At 33.7% G+C, this 20,864-nt stretch overlaps 2 protein-coding genes and 1 pseudogene across 5 annotated transcripts; 1 reads left to right on the forward strand and 2 right to left on the reverse strand.

The window, feature by feature from the left end:
- Positions 1–278: 278 nt before the first annotated feature.
- LOC100249207 (rust resistance kinase Lr10-like) lies at positions 279–1,575 on the reverse strand (annotated as a pseudogene).
- Positions 1,576–10,328: 8,753 nt separating this feature from the next.
- On the forward strand, positions 10,329–14,192 carry LOC100256015 (cytoplasmic 60S subunit biogenesis factor REI1 homolog 1). The gene is made up of 5 exons (XM_002282710.5): positions 10,329–10,708; positions 12,548–13,129; positions 13,265–13,434; positions 13,558–13,776; positions 13,868–14,192. The coding sequence occupies exons 1-5, from the start codon at positions 10,604–10,606 to the stop codon at positions 14,025–14,027; spliced, it is 1,236 nt and encodes a 411-aa protein (XP_002282746.1). The 5' UTR covers positions 10,329–10,603; the 3' UTR covers positions 14,028–14,192.
- Positions 14,193–15,526: 1,334 nt separating this feature from the next.
- LOC100250872 (uncharacterized) lies at positions 15,527–19,445 on the reverse strand. Of its 4 annotated transcripts, XM_059736160.1 has the most exons (5): positions 19,276–19,414; positions 18,195–18,285; positions 16,778–17,893; positions 16,054–16,090; positions 15,527–15,855 (listed from the first exon to the last, which is right to left on the reverse strand). In XM_059736160.1, the coding sequence occupies exons 3-4, from the start codon at positions 17,704–17,706 to the stop codon at positions 16,054–16,056; spliced, it is 966 nt and encodes a 321-aa protein (XP_059592143.1). In that variant the 5' UTR covers positions 17,707–17,893; positions 18,195–18,285; positions 19,276–19,414; the 3' UTR covers positions 15,527–15,855. The 4 variants fall into 4 exon arrangements, with proteins under 4 accessions (XP_059592143.1, XP_010648424.1, XP_010648425.1 ...); XM_010650122.3 differs by lacking the exon at positions 18,195–18,285 and having other exon boundaries at positions 19,276–19,435; XM_010650123.3 differs by having other exon boundaries at positions 15,527–16,090.
- Between the last annotated feature and the right edge of the window lie 1,419 nt (positions 19,446–20,864).

The raw sequence follows: 20,864 nt of genomic DNA on the forward strand, positions 1-20,864 counted from the left end.
TTTTCTCTCTATATATAACACAACAACTACACCACACTAAAAAACCCTAATTACAAAAGATGGTTCCACAATGGGCTAAGCGGGCCCAAAAGCCCAAGCCTTCGCTCCATGGACTAAGACTCAGTAAATCTCCCATTAAAAAACCACGTAATATTATTCGAGTCGGGTCGCCAAACCGGATCAAACAAAACTAGGCTCCACAAAGCCTGACATAAACACACAAAGGCAACTACAATAATATTATACAACAAATTTTTAACAAAATCTACTTCAATTTGAACCTCTCTCCCTTGAGTGTTTCCATGGTTAAGAACTAGCTACTTGTATCTCATACTTGGCCATGATTGGTGTGGTTTCCTTGTACCAAATTGAATTGGGTTCTTCACTTGTTGCATAGCTTGAACTTGTACCGGTTTCATTTGCCTGCTAGAACATGTTCATCCCTATTGAGTACAGATAATGAAATGGTTTTGGCGGGGGCATGACTTCTACTCCTTCCTCCAACATCTTTACCATAGTACTCATCGGAGGCCTCGAGTCGGGTGAGTCCTGGACACACTATAGAGCCACCATAGACATTCTCTCTGTTTTCTCCCTGTTCTTCTCTTCAATTCCACAGGCCACAGTCATTGCTGCTAAATTCCCTTTCTCATACTCTTCCCAAACATGTTTGAAGAACCAATCCATGCTATCATTAGAACCGACTTTGGCATTCCTTCTTCTCCCAACTATCTCAAACAACAACATCCCAAAGCTAAAAACATCACATTTATTGGTTATGGGAAGGTTTTTCAGTAAAAATTCTGGTGCTGAGTAGCCTGGAGTCCCTCTATATCCCGAGACTGTCAGGTGAGTGTTGTCCCTGTTACAAAGCTTAGCAAGCCCAAAGTCTGCAACCTTAGGAAAGAAGTTAGCATCAAGGAGAACGTTACCGGGTTTTATGTCATAGTGAGTGATTCTTTGTACACATTCTTCATATAAGTAAGCTATGCCCTTTGTTGTCCTAACTGTTATATGATGCAGCTTCTCCCACTCGATTTCTCTTGCCTCGCTGAATAAGTACTTGTCTAGGGATTCGTTTTCCAGGTATTTGTAGACAAGTGCGCTCATGAACTGATCATAGCAGAAACCATAGAGCCTGACTAGATTGATATGGTAAGTTCTGCCTATGGTTCCCACCTCTGCCATGAACTGTTCTTCAGTTTGTCTGTCCGAATTCCTATTCAGGACCTTCACTGCAATCTTGACCCCATTGGGGAACTGCCCCTTGTAAACCATTCCAAACCCTCCAGAACCCAGTGTCGTGGTGTAGTTAGCAGTGAAGCTGCATAGCTACAGAGCAGTGAACCTGACCGGCTTCTCCCTCGCTAATTCTTGGAAGAACTTCTCCATTGTTGGTGCATCAACCTCCCAAACCTGTATCATATTAGCAGGTGGGGGAGCCACTACCACTTGCAATTCTTGCACAATCGCATTCTTTGCTTTCCTTGCACATACGATAGAGATAACAACGATTATTCCAACGATCGCCAAGCTCAACACAAAGGCTGCAGGTCATGGGCGTTTGAACCAGTAAGATCCCAACTTCAATATGTTGTCTGTCAATATATAATTCCTTCATACGTTTCTCACATAAAGAACTTACCTCCTCCTGCTGAAAGCCTAGAGTGGTTGCCTGTTGAAGGAGAGTTGTTATTGGAAGACATCTACAAAGACAGCAAACTGGACTAGGTCAGATAAGACTAGAATTCGCTATTCAGTAAGTGTTTATATGGATTTTGCTTACAAATCCCCTGGGCAACTTGCCTTAGTGAGCGTGTTAATTAACAGAAATTTTCTTCATTGGTTCAAGGTTTTGTGCATTGCAGGCTTGTTATATCATACATGAACCTTCAACATACTAAGAACAATCAGGTTATTGAACTCACCCTCTTTGGAAGATCACTCCTTGCTTTTCACCACCAATGCACCACAACTTCTCTTCGCTCTTTGCTTCCCCCCACTGCCTTGACCTGAAAATTCACCAAAGTTTCTTCACTCTTGAATCATAATTCTGCAATGGGTGTGAAGGGAAGAAGTTTTTGGGAAATTTATGTCACATCTTTGCCGACTAACTTGATCAAAATTCTATGGTACCCATGACCAAAGTTAGATTTTTGACCGTTGATCTAGATTGTACATATGAAAAGGGAAAAACTTGCGTGTAATTAGTTTCTTGTTAAGTGAATTCTCAAGGTTGGTAAGTGTATTATTTAAAATGATGATCTAATGATAATTAAGTAATGATATTTTATATTATTAAATATATAATTTATAATAAATAAATATAATATATTATCTGTTATTTAAGTAATGAATGTCACCACATTAATTATAATAAATGTTAATTAAGTGTTATTTATGATTTCCATTAATACTCATTAATGGAAACCATTAATGTTATTTATAAGTTCCATTAATATTCATTAATAGGAATATTAATGGAAGCCATTTGGAAAGCCTATAAAAGGGCTTCCCATCCCTTGTAATATGTATCCTTAAGGAAGAAAGAAATTTCTTACTTTCTCTCATTCTCTCTGTTTTTCATTCTTTCAACTTTCTTATCTGATTTCTTCTTCCTTATTATATATCAAAGTAAGATATATTTCATCTCTACTGCTTTGATTTGCATTGTATTTGTCCTTATTTTATAACACGTTATCAGCACGAATTGCTCTGAAGGTAATTCTTGTATCTTAAACTTGAAGTTATTTTTATAGAATAAAATTTTACATATTTATATTATTGTTAATTTGTTTTGTTACATATTGTTAAAAGTTATAAACAAATTATTTGATTTTGTTTATAATCAAAGTTATACTAATGTTATCAAGTTATTATAATTGATTCTAATAATATTGTTTTGTCATATATATGAAGTTATTTGACAATGTCGAATATCACAAAACTCGAATTTGTGGCACTTGACATTTCGGAAAATAACTATCTATCTTGGATCCTTGATGCTGAATTACATCTTGATGCAATGAACCTTAGAGCTACGATCAAACAAGGAAATCAAACATCCCTACAGGATCGCACAAAAGCATTGATTTTCCTTCGCCATCACCTCAATGAAGGTTTAAAAAATGAGTATCTTACGGTAAAGGACCCTTTTACTCCATGGAGTAATTTGAAGGAAAGATATGACCACCATAAAACTGTGATTCTCCCAAAAGCTCGATATGATTGGATGCACCTAAGGTTGCAAGATTTTAAAACTGTTAGTGAATACAACTCCGTACTTTTCAAAATCAGCTCTCAATTAAAACTGTGTGGAGAAAAAATCACAGAAGAAGACATGTTAGAGAAAACTTTTACTACGTTTCATGCCTTGAATGTGCTCCTACAGTAGCAATATCGAGAACGTAGATTTACAAAATATTCTAAATTAATATCATGTCTTCTTGTTGTTGAACAAAATAATGAGCTTTTGATGAGAAATCACCAGTCTCGTCTAATTGGATCTAAACCATTCCCTAAAGTGAATGCAATATCGTCCCAAACTCGTGGATGTGGACAAGAACGAGGACGTGGTCATGGTCGTGGAAGAAATCCCCGATACCATGGTTCTTATAGTAATAATTCTCAGAAAATGAAAGCCCCATTGGACCACCAGAAATGGAACAATACTGAGACAAAACAAGAAAATGGGAAGCATTTACAAGATAAACCTCCTAAGAACCATGAGAATAACTGTTATAGATGTGGTATGAAGGGGCATTGGTTGCGTACCTACCGTACACCCAAACATTTGGTCGACCTTTACCAAGCATCAATAAAAACAAAAGGAAAAGAGATAGAGATGAACTTTACCAATGGTGATGGATTTAACCTAACCTACTATGATATTGATTTCTTTGGAGGTCCCAATGAAAAAACAGATCATTTGATAAATGATGAGAAAATTAACATTGATTGATGTTACTTTATATATGAAATAATATATTATTTTGTCTTATATTTACATCTAATTTTCTTTGTTATTTACATTATGCCTTGTTTTTTTTGTTATATCTGAAATCCATGTGTTATTTGGTCTCAAGATGAATGAGGATGATGTATGTCTCGTAGACTGTGTGACCACGCACACAATTCTTCGAGATAAAATATATTTCCTCAAATTGACATTAATAAAAGCTAATGTAAGTACCATATCTGGTACTACAAACTTAGTTGAAGGCTCTGGAAGAGCAAACATAACGTTGTCAAATGGAACTAGATTCCATATAAATGACGCTTTATATTTTAGAAAATCTAGAAGAAATTTGCTCAGTTTTAAAGATATTCGCAAAAATGGATATCATATTGAAACTATGAATGAAGATAATGTAGAATATCTTTACATTACTTCCATTATATCTGGCCAGAAGCTTATAATGGAAAAAATCACGGCTTTCTTTTCTAGGTTGTATCATACAACTATAAAGCCTATTGAATCATATGTTGTCGTGAACCAAAAGTTCAACGACCTAAAAGTTTTTATCCTTTGGCATGACAGGCTAGGTCACCCAGAGTCTTCAATGATGCGTCGAATAATCGAACACTCACATGGGCACCCCCTAAAGAACCTGAAGATTCTTTCGCCCAATGAATACTCATGTGATGCCTGCTCACAAGGTAAATTGATAATCAGACCATCTTTTACTAAAGTCATATCTGAGTCACCAGTCTTTCTAGAAAGAATACATGGGGACATATGTGGGTCTATCCATCCACCATGTGGACCATTCCATTATTTTATGATCTTAATAGATGCTTCTACTAGGTGGTCACATGTTTGTCTCCTTTCTACACATAACGTTGCCTTTGCTAGACTCCTTGCACAAATAATCAGATTACAAGCACAATTTCCAGATTATCCAATTAAGACAATACGTCTTGATAATGCTGGCGAATTTACTTCTCAAACATTCATTGACTATTGCATGTCAGTATGGATAAATTTTGAGCATCCTATTGCTCATACTCATACCCAAAATGATTTAGCAGAATCCTTTATCAAACGTCTCCAATTAATAGCTCGGCCATTACTAATGAAAACCAAATTGCCTACTTCCACTTGGGGACATGCTATTATGCATGCTGCAGCTTTAGCCCGTATTCGACCTAGAACTTACCATGAATACTCCCCTTCACAACTTGTGCTTGGAAAACAACCAAATATCTCTCACTTATGAATCTTTGGTTGTGCAGTATATGTACCAATTGCACCTACACAACGCACTAAAATGGGTCCTCAACGAAGACTTGGGATTATGTAGGTTTTGATTTTCCATCTATCATAAGATATCTTGAACCTTTGACAGACGATGTTTTTACAGTCCCGCTTTGCGGATTGTCATTTTAATGAGAGTATTTTCCCATCATTAGGGGGAGAAAAGTCGATTCTTGAAGAACAACGAGAAATTAGTTAGAATCATCTACTATGACCCATCTTGATCCTCATACAAATCAATGTGAACTAGAAGTTCAAAGGATCATTCATTTTCAAAATCTTGCAAATAAATTACCAGATGCATTCATTGATACAAAGAAAGTGACAAAGTCACATATCCCGGCTGCAAATACTCCAGCACGGATTGATGTCCCTGTAGGACAGTTAACAAATGATTCTAAGATACGCTTGAAGCGTGGTAGACCTGTCGGCTCAAATGATGTAACTCCTCTGAAGAGAAGAACCCAAGAAAAACTTGGCACTCTAAAAGAGACCATCAAAATGACTGATCAGTTTAAAATTGATAAATCTATAGCCCTAGAAGATGCGCAAATAATGCAGAAAGCCCTCGAAAAGGCACATATTGAACAAGAAGCCCATGTTGAGCCACATATTGAACGAGAAGCCCCTGAAGAGGCACAGGTACCTGAAAATTGTGAGATCTCGGTAAGTTATGTACACACGGGAGAAAAATAGGATCGAAATAATATTGTTATTAACAATATTTTTGCTTTCCAAGTGGCCTCTAAAGTCATAAGAAATGACGAAGATCTCGAACCACAAAATATGGAAGAATGTCGATGTAGAAATGATTGGCCAAAATGGAAAGAAGGTATATAGGCAGAGTTAAATTCATTAAAAAAACGACAAATTTTTGGACCTGTAGTCCAAACACCTGAAGATGTAAAGCCTGTTGGGTACAAATGGGCATTTGTACGAAAGCGCAATGAGAAAAATGATATCATAAGATATAAAGCGCGATTAGTAGCACAAGGTTTCTCGCAGAGACCTGGTATTGACTACGAGAAAACATATTCTCCCGTCATGGACGTAATCACATTTCGTTTCTTAATTAGTTTGGCAGTCTTAAAAGGACTGGATATGCGTCTCATGGATGTTATTACAACATATTTATACGGATCCATGGATAATGATATATACATGAAAATCTCTGAAGAATTTAAATTGCCTAGAGCAAATAGTATAAAGCCTCGTAGCATGTACTCAATCAAGTTACAGCAATCCTTGTATGGATTAAAGCAATCTGGACGCATGTGGTACAATTGCCTTAGTGAATACTTACTAAAAGAAGGGTATGTGAATAACCCTATATGCCCATGCATCTTCATTAAGAAATCAGAAATCAGATTTGCAATTATTGCAGTGCATGCTGATGACTTAAATCTTGTTGGAACTCCTGAAGGGCTCACAAGAACAACAAATTACTTGAAAAATGAATTTGAGATGAAATATCTTGGAAAAACAAAATTTTGTCTCGACCTGCAAATCGAGTATTTTCCAAATGGAGTTTTAGTACATCAATCAACATACATTAAGAAAGTTTTGAAGCGTTTTTATATGGATAAAGCGCATCATTTAAGTTCTCCAATGGTTGTCCTATCACTTGATGTGAAAAAATACCCATTTCGTCCTTGTGAAAAATATGAAGAGTTATTTGGTCCTGAAGTACCATATCTTAGTGCTATTGGTGCACTTATGTATCTTGCCAATTGTACACGTCCAGACATTACTTTTTCTGTCAATTTATTAGCAAGATACAGTTCCGCTCCAACTTGAAGACATTGGAATGGTATTAAACATATATTGCGTTATCTTCGCGGAACTACTGATATGAGTTTATTTTACTCAAGGGAATCAAAGCAACAATTGCTTGAATATGCAGATGCAAGATATATTTCATATCCACATAAAGGTAGGTCACAAACAGGGTATGTGTTTAATTGCAATGGTACTGCTATTTCATGGAGATCTGTCAAACAAACAATGGTGGTCACATCATCAAATCATTCATAAATATTGGCTTCATGAAGCAAGTCATGAATGTATATGGCTAAGATCTATGATCCAACATATTCAAGAATCATGTGGACTCTCCTCTATCAAAGGTGACCCGACAATATTATTTGAAGATAATGTTGCATGCATTGCACAAATAACAGGGGGTTATATTAAAGGAGATAGAACTAAACACATTTTACCAAAATTCTTTTATACTCATGAACTCTGAAAGAGTGGTGAAATTGATGTGCAACAAATACGCTCAAGTGATAATCTAGCAAATTTATTCACAAAATCATTGTCAACCTCAACATTCAAGAAGTTAATACACAGGATTGGAATGCGTCAACTCAAGGATATCGACATGAGGGGGAGTAAGCTTGTAAAAGGGTGTTAGTGTACTGTACTCTTTTTTCCTTCGTCCAGGTTTTATCCTACTGGGTTTTACTGGCAAGGTTTTTAATGAAGCAGTCCTAACATACCAAGAGCAACTTAAAGAATTATAAGAATGTTGCATTCTTTTTCCTTCGCTAGGTTTTTCCCATAGGGTTTTTTACTAGCAAGGTTTTAATGAGGCATATTCTTCAATGTGGTGGACATCCAATGAGGAGTGTTATAACTGAAGTAATGAATGTCACCACATTAATTATAATAAATGTTAATTAAGTGTTATTTATGAGTTCCATTAATATTCATTAATGGGAATATTAATGGAAGTCATTTGGAAAACCTATAAAAGGGTTTCCCATCCCCTGTAATATGTATCCTTAAGTAAGAAAGAAATTTTTTACTTTCTCTCATTTTCTCTGTTTTTCATTCTCTCAATTTTCTCAACTTTCTTATCTGATTTCTTCTTTCCTATTATATATCAAAGTAAGATATATTTCATCTCTACTACTTTGATTTGCATTGTATTTTTCCTTGTTTTACAACATTATCTTTTTTTTTTTTAATTTAAAAATATATATATATAATAATAATTTTATTTTTTTAATCAATCATTTAATAAAAAATGAATTATCATGAACTAAGTAAGTTGAGTTTATTTTGAATTTTAATTTTACAATATTAGATAACTAAAAAAAATCAATTTCAATATAAATCAATTAAAAATGGATTTTAATTTAATGTAATTCTCATAAATAAATTAAAATAGAATTTTCATTTAAATATTTATTTTTTTACATGACACTACTAAGAATACAAAAATTTAATTTAAAAAAGATAAATTTTACAATAAAATTATTTAATAACAAGACTCTCTATTTTATAAAATGGATAAATATGGGAAAAAAAGTTATGAAAATTTTAAAATAAATTTATTAAATGTGAAATTTATAAATCAAATATTTTATAATTTTGATTTTATTGTATTAAGGATTTAATAACAAAAGGATTTAATAATAAAAGAATTTAATTTAAAATAAGTGTTTTAATTTTTTTTAAATTTGTATTTATTATAAGACTCGTTCAATAATATAAATAGTGTTTTATAAAATAAAAATAAAAAAGTTTTAAATTGAATAAAAAAAATTATAGAAATTTGTAATTCATTGATCATATTTTATTATAAGTAGTTAATCAAGTCTTTATTGTTAAGTGTATTTAGTAACTTTATGTGGAACTTCTAGTTGGGTGAGTTGGTTGGATCCATAGCTAACTCAAGTCTAATCTAACTAAATCTCTTTTTTTTTTTTCGAAATTTGTATTAGTCAAGTTAAACTTGAGTTGACCAAACTTTGACCTTGCATGGACTATTCGTAAGACTCAATTTTTAGATTGTGATCATATTGATAATAAAATATTTCATTTCTCCTTATGAATTCTTTTTCTTTCCTTTCATCCCTCTTATTATGATGCAATTGAAATATTAATAAAAGAGCAATCAAAATATTACATTACTTAGTGATATTTGCTATCAATATGTCTTTAAAAGAATTTGATATTTTTATATCATTTTATCATATTTTTGTACATGGGATTATAAAATATTATTCAAATTATTTATTTTTAACATATGAAAATCATAGGAAAGAAATTAAAAATATAGGCAAAATTGTTTAGCATATGACAAGTGAGCTTTTGAATTTCACATCTAATCTCTTTAAAAGCTTTTTTAAATGGGTTATTTGATTAAAAGAATTATTGAAAACCCAATTTTGAAAATCTAACCCCTCATCACTTTTTGGCCTAATTTTATCAAAAATACCCTCAATTTTTTTTTTTAATGAAAATAACTCGTTCTTTTAAAACATGCATGTAAATGTTTGAAATTATCAAGAGCATTTATGTCAAAAATGGGTTATTCTTCAAATAAAAACATAAGGGTTAAATTCACAAATATAAAGATTATTTCATTATTTTTAACCCATTAATTCTTTTTAGATTAGGATACAAAATAAGATATATATATATATATATATATATATATATATATATATATATATGAGCTCGTAGATTTGTTGTACCATATCATATATTTTCTCACATTCTTTGTACATGTCCTCGTATGTTTTATATTTTTTTTTCACATTCTTCCTCTTTTATCACATTTTTGTTTATAATAAAGATATGATAAGATATATTTGTTGTCAAAAGGTTTCAGGTTATGAAAGTATTTTACATGTTTTTTTTTTTTTCAAATTACAAGAGTATGTAAGAATTTTTTTTATTTTACATAGCTTTGAACTATAAAAATATGTAAATTAATTATTTTACATAATTTTAAGTTATAATAATATACAAATTATTTTTCATACAACTTCAAACCACCAAAATAATTATTCTATAACTTCTAATTATAAAAATATATAGAAATATATATATATATATATATATTTTCTCTAGGCTCGGTTCATCGTGATAAACAATATTTTTATAATATCATAAAGTAAAACAATTATTATAAACTCAAGAAACTAATATAATAAATAAACAACATCTACTAAATAATAAAAATGAAAGAATAAATTTGTTCGTCACTTCCGCCCACGAATAATTTTATTATAATAAAATAAAATTTTTGCATGCCATTAAGCAATGATCTATTCTCTAGGTTATATTATGAAGTAAGTATTAATAGAAATTTTTCTTAAATCCTTCCTATAAGAAATTTTGTGTATGGTATCGGGTTGTACAAAATTAAAATATCAATATTTTTAAGTTTCTTTTTTCGTAATCTCGTATTTACAGAGGTTGGAAAAATCAGAATTAAAACATCGTCTGAGATCACCGACTTAAGCCGCCGTCATCGCTGTCTCCGAATTTGCTTTTTCTATAGGCGCCGTTGTCTATACCTTCGAAAACTCGATACGGAGAAAGTGAAGGATGGCAACCCTAACTTGCAACGCATGCAATAAGGAGTTCATCGGCGAATCAGACCAGAAGCTCCATTACAAATCCGATTGGCACCGCTACAATCTCAAACGCAAGGTGTCTCTCTTCTATTCTCTGCTTTCTAGGGTTTTTTTTCTTTTTCTTTCGATATAATTTGAATTTTGGGGCTCATTCTGTAGCCTTAGGTGGAAACTAAATTTTTTTATTTTTGAGTACTCGAGCATCGAATTGCTGTTGAAAGCGAGGAATATGTTTTGGGATTGCATGGATACTGGGTGTTTAGGTGTTTAGGGTTTCGGTTCGGCGGCTGGGAAAAGCTCGGGAAAGATTAGAAATTTTAGATTATGGATATTGATTTTTTGGGTATTCTGAACCCGAGAGAACATAGACCTGGACTTGTTCAAGGACATATTTGAAATTTTGTTCTGTTTTTATGTAGTTCGATTGGTAACCTGCGTAGATCAGGAAATTGGAGGAGCAGATTTAGTTTTCGATATTTTTTTGAAATTTTTGGATGATTAGTTTTGGGGTTTGAACGTGCTAGCTTTACTTATTGAAAATCTTGGTTTGATGGAGAATTCTGTACAAAAATTTTTATTTTTCATTTTATATTATTTTATTTTTTTTGGCTCCTACTATTAAGGTTTATCAGCTCCTGGTAATCAAGAAATCCAAGAATCAAGATTTAAGATTTCATATGATGGATGGGGGAATTTTTAGTAGTTGTTTAAACTTCTGTTGTTCTGGAATATTATTGTTTACCTTTTGTCTTTTTCATTTATTTTGCTTCTTTGTTTATTGGTCTGCATGATATTTCTTATTTGTTCTTTCTAAAGGAAGAATTACTACAGCCTGCAGGCATGTCTATAAATTGTCAAGTATACTTCTTTTGTTTATACTGTTTGCTTTCTGATAAAACTAGGAAATTTTAAGGTTGTATATAGTCCGGGTTACCAACTACCCCCACCCCAACCCAGCAAAAGGAGGAAGATGAAGGAAGAAAATGCACATGAATTATAGAAAATAGTTGGATTGAGCTCGAATGAGGCCCTTAGGGGAGGTTTCCATTCTTTGTTATTTACTCCTGTTGTTTCCTAAACAACCAAGTGAAGTATAAGGTTCCTTGTTTTTCTTGGGGGAACAAACTATTGTAGACAATGAGATAAATTTTTCTTAAAGCAAATTGAAGAAATAGCGGCTAATCTTCCCACAAAGAGATCCTTGTGGCTTTCTCTGAATCCCTCTGAGAATGAGGGAAAGGAATTACTGAGAATTAAGTATGAACAGATTCCATCCTCATGCTAGTGACCATTGAGGGAAAGGAAGTACTGAGAATTAAGTATGAACAGACTCCATCCTCATGCTAGTGACCATTAAAAAGGAGATCTGATGACTATATAACAATAAGACTTATTAATGATCTTGTTGAACAAATATAGGATTTTGCATTTTGTTCATTTTGCATGTGATTGACGGATTGAGTTGAATTTTTTGTTTCTTATTTTTAAAAAACTCATTAGACTTGCACCTTTAGTTTTAGATGATTGTGTTGTGGTATTAAGCATCAGCCTTAACAATCGATAAGCTGTATTCAATTTGGTTTTGACAACATATGAAAAAAGTGAAAATTGGAAGGATGATGCATACTTTTGCTTCTCTTGTCAATAATTCTGATGTGTGCAGATATCTTTTGTTAGTTAAAACCATCATTCTGGCATGTCTCAATATTTCCATTGTCATTGCTCAAAACAAGAAACTTGACCAGAATAGATTGAAAACAGAAGTTGTTTTGGGTGCCTAATGTTCTTGTGTATCCAGCTTCCCTCCCCAACTAGAAGCTGAAATTAGCACTGCCCAAAAATTGGGAAATTTTTTTTTAATAAAATATCCAATACTGAGAGTTTTTATTTATTTATTCTGTACCTTTTTCATCAGATTGCTGGGGTTCCAGGGGTGACTGAAGCGTTATATCTAGCTAGACAGTCTTCCCTTGCTGAAGAGAAAAATCGGTTAAATGAGACCCCCATGCTATATAGTTGCAGCCTTTGCGGCAAGGGATACAGAAGTTCCAAGGCTCTTGGTCAGCATCTTAAATCACGAAGTCACATCTTGCGGGCTTCCCAAAGAGCAAGTCATCAAGATGAAGAAACTACAATAATCAAGCCACTAACTCACCGCACTGCAAATAAGCCTCCCCCACAAAGAGAGCCAGTCAATGAAGAAAGTGAAGATGAGTGGGAGGAAGTCAACCCAGATGAAGATTTGGTTGGTGAGGCCACTGAATCCATTACTCAAATGAATGTGAATGAGCATGCATCAAATGATGACATGGATGAAAGTGATGATGACGATGATTTTGAGATAAAATTGGATCCAACCTGTTGCTTCATGTGTGACCAAGAGCAGAACACTATAGAACGTTGTATCGTTCACATGCACAAGCAGCATGGGTTCTTCATTCCTGATGTTGAGTATCTGAAGGATCCAAAAGGACTTCTTACTTATCTTGGCCTTAAGGTAACGAGTTATAAGCTTGTGCTCCATTTTTTTCCTTCATTTGTTTTTTCAATTTCTCAGTTTTGGGCCAGTTACCCCTTTAAAACTTCCATACAAATGTTATTTAAACTTTCTGTCTTCTCTATAATTTTTCAGGTGACAAGGGATTTTATGTGTCTGTATTGCAATGACGGATGCCATCCTTTCAACAGCTTGGAAGCGGTTAGGAAGCACATGGTGGCAAAAAGTCACTGCAAAGTGCATTATGGTGATGGTGGTGATGATGAGGAAGCAGAACTGGAAGAGTTCTATGATTATAGTAGCAGGTCTGATCCTGCTCAATGACCTTGACTTGCTTATTTCATTATTCAAACTGCCAAAAAATACAATTATATTCTTCTGTCAATATGTTGATAGATTTTATATTCACTATCCCTCTCTTGGTATAGTTATGTGGATGTCGATGAGAAACAGCTCGTTGCATCTGGTGACATGAACAACACTGTTGAACTTGGATGTGGTGGATCAGAACTCATCATAACTAGAAGAACTGATGGTGGAATATCAACCAAATCACTTGGATCCCGTGAATTTCTGCGCTATTATCGCCAGAAGCCTCGCCCCTCGCCTATGAATGGTGCTGCCATTACTGCTGCATTGGCCTCTAGGTTTGTTTTCATTTCCCCTGTTTCAGCTGTTTGTCTATGGTTGGTTGGTTATGAGGACTCACAAACCTAAACCCTTGCTTATAATTTTCAGGTATAGAAGCATGGGGCTGGCAACAGTGCAGTCAAGAGAGCAGATAGTGAGGATGAAGGTGATGAAGCAGATGAATAAATCCGGGGTAGAAGCCATGCGCTCTAAGATTGGTATGAAGAGTAATGTCATCCGAAACCTCCCCAATAATGTCCCATATTAGTTTTATACTGACCTTCCTGAAGAACATGAAGAGCTATTTATTTTCTCCTCGAGTTAAAATTATTGCTTCTCAGAATGATTTTAAAGCACTGCTATCATTTGTTTATGGATTTTCCCCGAAGTACTTGATAATGCTAAATCTTAATGGTTTGATAAAATTTTAATATATTCTTTCTTTTCCTTTTAATTGGTTGGTTTGGTAAGGTTGGCTAAAGCACTTTGTCATTAGACTAGGGCAACCTCAATGAAACCCTTTCTATTTAAATATTAGTACGTACATACATACATACATACATACATATATATATATATATATATATATATATATATATATATATATATATATATATATATATATGCGTGTTTGGGGTATACAGTATGTGTTGTGGGGAGATATGGATATGGTGTATGTGTGTGTGTGGATATGGCTTTTTGATGCTTGTACTCTTCAAAGTGGGCTTGAAATATTCAACCCTCACCAAAAGTCAAGTTTGGAAACTATACACCTATAAGATTTATTCAACCCTTCTCCTTCACCCAAAGTGGATCGAAGTTTGGTTGTCTTTCCCTCCCTCGAATGGTGAAGTGAAAAATATCATTTTCATATTATTTGGGATCCTCTCGAGACTTTTCCCTTTTTGAAGGCTTATCTTATTTTTCTTTCTTCCCTATGTTAGAAGTGAAGATCACCAACCTCAAATTATGAGAGAATAACATGAGAAGAGTTCTCTGACCCAGAAGCTGAAAAGCCTTGGTGAGAGAGCTCCTTGAATGTTAAAAGCTTAGATGCCTCTTTGTTATTTGTTGTCAAAACCAGTTTTTTGAAAATATTCCCCACTAGATCCTTTTACTTTCTCAACCATGATAACGTTTGAATAAAACTCTCATTTCATAAGCCTCACATAGTCACATTACGTAACATGACTCATCCATATCTTAAACAAACAAAAAGGCCCCTGCTTTGAAAAACAAATTTTTATTGAATGAAAATTTGTAAAATAATCAAGCGTTTACTTCTGTCACTAAACGCATTAAATTAAAACACTATTCCAAACAGGACTCTGCTGTGTTTCCAATTGGAAATAGATGCTCACTTCATGAAACAGGAGGCCAATGTGGTACAATTTTACACTGCCATAAAAGCATACTAACTGAGCAACTAATCCATAAGAAAATACCCTAGCAATGTATTAGGATTGGGTGGGTACAGCCTCTTTTGAGCCCCACAGGGACGTCAGATGATGGTGTTGTGACCATTTCCAAACCAAACTTGTGTAAACATACTTGTGGGTTTCCTCTCCTCAACCCCCCAGAACAATGGCAGATGGAAGAGACCATACAGAAGAATCTAAGCACAATCCATTCTTTTGTAAACAGCAGCAACCGCAAGGTAAAATAGAATAAACAGCACATTACTGATTGATCCGAATACATTCATACCCAGATATCAGTAATGCAGTAAAACAAAATATGTCAGTCATCAGTTGAAACCAGCAGGACTATCCAGGTTAGTGAGAGTTTCATCTCTTCAAGCTTCTATTGAAAAAAGGGGCAAAAAAGAGCCTACTTAATGTACTTGATGAAAGACAAACTTAGACAACCAAACCGGTCACAGCATAATCACACTGCATAGTGAAGGTGAGTTTGGAAGTCATTTCTAACTGGCAAACCTAATTACAAAGCAAGGAAATTCCATCGGGATGTAGCTCTTACATGCTTCAATGACCTAAACAGTAACTCGAGCTGGAGAAAGCATGAAAGATGATTTCCATTTGCAGTGGATCATCGCCTTAAAAGCCTTTCTTTCTGTCTGCTGTTTCACTCCATTTCTATTAAAACACAGAGCAGACTTGAGGAGTTATATAACCAAAGCTTTATGACATGGGGGCAAACCCCTCTCACAACTCCTGCCTTGTACAGTTATTTGTAATTGGATTTGAAAAAAGATATGATTTGGTTCTTTGTACACTAAAATAAAGCCAGAATGAAAGAGAATACAAAAGCTATATATCCATGCTAGTGCATACCTAATTGTCATAGAAGCGAGAACGGCGTCTTCGAGAACTGTGAAATACAAACAGTAGCCAGACCTAAGTGATTTTGCATTGAATAAATCAAAAGAATACAGCCTTTAAAAAAATTCAGATGAAAAACCATGACAGTTTCAGCACTATATTTTCTCATGCGGTAACTTAAATAGCTCCATTCATCATCTACTACACGGAATATTAATTGAAGAGATATTAAGACAATGGAAATTGAGGAGATGTTTCAGAAAGGGTAGAACAGGCTGAGGTCTGCGAAAGAACATATGGAGAAAAGACAAATTTGGAATGTTGGAGTGGAGGGAGCCATGGCTTCATCCCATAACATTTCAAATAGATGCATAAATGGAATTGCAGACAAACCTTTTATGTTTCTTGTTATTCATGTAAAAACTTCTGAACAAGCATATTCACATAAAATGACTACCTAACACCCTTCCCAGTCCCACCAAGAAAAACGCTACTAATATATTCATTGGTCTTGAACTCTCAACCTTGCATGAGAGTATAGAACAGCAAAGCACACCAGACATCAATGGGCTAGAAGACTCATGATGTAGTGGGAACCTTATACATGGGAAATAACAAACTTGCCAAAATCATGAACCACATGTCATAGAACTAAGGTCTGAAATTCGTGATCAACTAAACATGGAGAGGCATCTCATGGAAAAGAAAGGGAGCAGAATAAAAAATTTATACCGACCTGCGATGTCCAGTGCTGCCCCTCGATCCACTACTTGTACTCACTAACTCATCATCGGTCTCATCGGCTCTATACTCTGGAAATTCAACAGATGTCACAGAACCCTCATCAGAATTTGAAGTGTCATAACTTGAACGCCGACTCCCTCTTCTGGCATCACTGACTCTTGCCCTTCTTCTGTTTCTAGAAGCCCTAAAATTATCAAATACCTGATACAAAATACAGGATGTCCACCAGTTGCCTTCATCCCCAGGAAAGTCCTCAAATTCATCTCCAGTTTCATCATCCCCATATTCAATCACATAGTCTCCCAAAACCACACCACGAGGGACTTCTGAATGAATGGTGCTCAAAACATCTATGATTTCAGAGGATTGCTGGAAATTCTCCCAGTCAAGCTGCCTTGCAGGATCAATTTTTGATGGACGAGCATGAGGATGCTCCAATTGAGCATGGTTCCGAAGTTCCAAATAAGTTCCCATAAATGCACATCGTTCCTCTGCACAACAACGCTTTTTCTCATCCAGTTGTTCCCGGGCCTTATCAACAACAATCCACCCAGTAACTTCCCCTCTACACAAGGGGCAAGTTGGTCTGCAGCTGTCTTCAGACAACTGTTGGATGTTTTCTGCGGAAGCAGCAGCAGCAGCATCAGCATCAGCATCAGATGTTGAAGGGGATTTCAACTCAGATGACATCCCATATGCACTTTTGAATCGTTCAAGACAATTCGAGTGCAAGTGGTCTGTGTCACAAACAAAAGGACGGCATCCTTTCTCATAAGATGAGCATTGGAGAAGTACACCATTATGAGGGAAATCCAAACATATAGGACAAGTCACATCTTCCCAATTGGTGTCCAACTGAACATTGTCCATGTTGAAAGTTTTGGGGTGATCCAGCGTTCCAAAAAAATATTCAAAAGCCATTAAGAAAATATTCACAATAAAATCCACAAGCACACAGTATCCACCTTCCTCTCTGGGTCAGAAATGCAGAATAAACCAAAGAACACTAGGAGAAAATACAAAGTACAAACCAACTAAGCATGTTCATTAAAATCAAATAGAACAAGCTCTTGATCTATTCATATCATCCCATCATACATAGCTGCACCTGTAAAAAGAAAAAGGACCATTAATAGAAATCACAAGTAGATGAAGGAATGAGACCATGCCAAAAAATAGCAATATTTCTACATTTTAGACAGACAACCGTAATAGAAAAGAGGGCAACAATGTCAAACTTCCAATCAACTCTTTTTATAGCAGCTGAAGGTCCGATCTTGATCTTTTTTATGGCTGTTCACTCTTATTTTATCAATAGAGCAGCAAATCAGCTCAAAGAAAACACTGAGATCAGAGAAGTAATAGCCCCCACACCTCAATGAAATTCCAAATAAAGAGAAAACAAAAACCTCTAATTGGTAAGCCGCAGGCAAGAAGTGATACCAATCTGAGAAAAGACTCAAGAACCGATTCTCCACAGCTATTAATGCCTCAAATAGGCTGAAATACCATACCCACAAAATCAAGCTTAACTGCATGCAATCTCTTTGATTTTCTAAAATAGAAGAAAACAAAACAAAATGCATACAATATTTTCCACATAGATAAATTACAGTAGGCAACAAGCCACAGATGAACCATTGCTAAAACTTGATTTGAATTAACCCACATTCAATTGAGCAGATAGACAGTCTAACAGAAAAGAGGACATGCCAACAAAATAGAATAAAAACTAAAACATAAAAATAAATAAAAAATGCATCGGTGGGAAGATTGAGATAGCACCGACTGAGGATAACCCAAGGAAAATTTGTCTTGGATGATTCTCGGCTCAGTGAGAAAGCGTGGTTTGATAAAGTAGAAAGCATCACAAAAAGGAAGTGGGTCAACATAGAGAGAAGAAGACCAAGACACCCGTTATTTAATGGAAGAACGAACCCTAGATAGAGCTTAAATTGGAGAATGAGACTCTTGATAACTTTCCCAATAATAGGAAAACCCCTGAAATGAATTACCATAAAGTTCATCTAAACCACAAATCAGATGCTCCCAATTCAACAAAAAGAAAAATTGGCAGCTTTATAATTCCAAAAATTGGCCGAAAATCCTACAGTAAATTGGAAATTCAGTGAAATTGTGCTAAAATTTTGGGATTATCGAAATTCAGCATGCAAAGAAATCAATCTTGATCCCCAGTAGCAAGCGGTTTGGATGGCAAAAGCAAAAATGAAATTGACCAAACGGTTTTCGCTAAAGAAGAATTAGTCAACACCCACTACATATCAATCAACAAATCATCCAATCAAACAGGCAAAGATCGATAAAATCGTGACAACACCAATCGGCAATCAGAGAGAGGTCAGAGTACAAGGGCTCCCAACAACAAATCAAAAGATGAATGAAACAAGCAAAATGATTACTGTAACAGAAGTTGAAGAGAAATCAGATCAAAAACAGATGAAAATGGAAAGGAGGGGTTTTGACTTTTACCTTCAGAGGGAGAGAGAGTGGTGGGTTCTGGGGAGGATGAAGAGAGTACGGTGGGTGATTGGGAAGAGAGAAGAGAGGAGAGAGAGAGATGAGGTCTGTTTGGGAGTAGGTAGGGTCTGTACCATGTCTCTGAGTCTCTCTTTTCCAAAAGAAGGATAAAAAGGTAAAAGGAAAGAGCGATCCCCATCCTTTAATGACCTAAATGCCCTTTTCATACAGTCACTTCCATTTTTTTATTTTTTATTTTTTATGAATAAATAAATTTATATAGAATTAAAATAATTAAAATTTTTATCTTCCCTGAATAAATAAAGTTATAAAAAGGGAAAAATTATATTTTAGAGCTTTTTAATGACATATAATAGACTTAAAAGAAAAAAAAAAGGAAAGATACATAATTGGTCACAAATCTATAAAAATGGACATTAGATAAAAATACTAAAATAGTCTTCATACTTGATAAAGGGTCTAACAGTAAAATTGGAATAAATATGTTTAAAAAATAAATGTTTAATAAGAATATTATATATATATATTCTTTCCTTTTCATAAAAATATAAAATGACTCTCAAAATATTTATTAGAAAAGATAAAAATAAAATATATTTCTACACGCTCATCTAAAAATAATTATAAAATAAAAACCTTTTAAAAATAATTCTAAATTTTATGCACTTTATCTATCAAATATTAACTCAAAAATAATACCTAATATGATCGATCACAAAATGTATAAAATATTAATTAATTTTAAATAACTACTTAAAATTTATATTTTATAAATTTGAATTTGAATTTAAATTTTATAATTTTTTTTTCATATGGGCCTACAAAAAAACTAAATTTTATACGCTTATCAATCAAATGTTAACTCAAAAGTAATACCTAATATGATGGATAAAAAATGTGTGAAATATTAATTATTTTTAAATAACTATTTAAAATTTATATTTTATAAATTTGAATTTAAATTTTATGATTTTTTTTCATATGAACATACTAAGAAACTAAGATAATTCAATATTTATGTTGAAATCTTGCTTTGCACCGCGTGGATTTTGTCATTATTATCAATCAATTAAAAAATGAAACATTAAAAAAAAAACAAATTTCTTGACAAAATTGGATATTTTGCGTTGAAATTTTGTTTGACAAGACATTAATTTTTGTCATTGTCATCAATTAGAATTAGGATTATAACAACCATGGTTTCGTCGTTACGAGGGATGTTGCTTTCTATAAAAAAAAATATAATAATAATAATAATAATAATAATAATTTTAGGTCTCTAATTTTTATTCAGAAATCTATAAAAATAAACAGTCAAAAATAGTCTTCTTACATGATAAAAGATATTCAATAAAATTGGAATAAATATGCCTACAAAAATAAATATTTAAAAAAATATAAATATATATCAATAGATTTTTTTTTCCTTTTTACATGTGGGTATTCTTTTATATGGTTGAACCAATTGATTAAAAATCTAAAATAACTTACAAAATATTTATTAGAGAAAAAAATGAAAAAAAAAAAAAAGATATGGACTTAATATTCAATTAAAAAATTAAATAAATATATAAACACAA

This window comes from Vitis vinifera, chromosome 4 (assembly GCF_030704535.1).
Source record: "Vitis vinifera cultivar Pinot Noir 40024 chromosome 4, ASM3070453v1".
NCBI lineage: Eukaryota > Viridiplantae > Streptophyta > Magnoliopsida > Vitales > Vitaceae > Vitis > Vitis vinifera.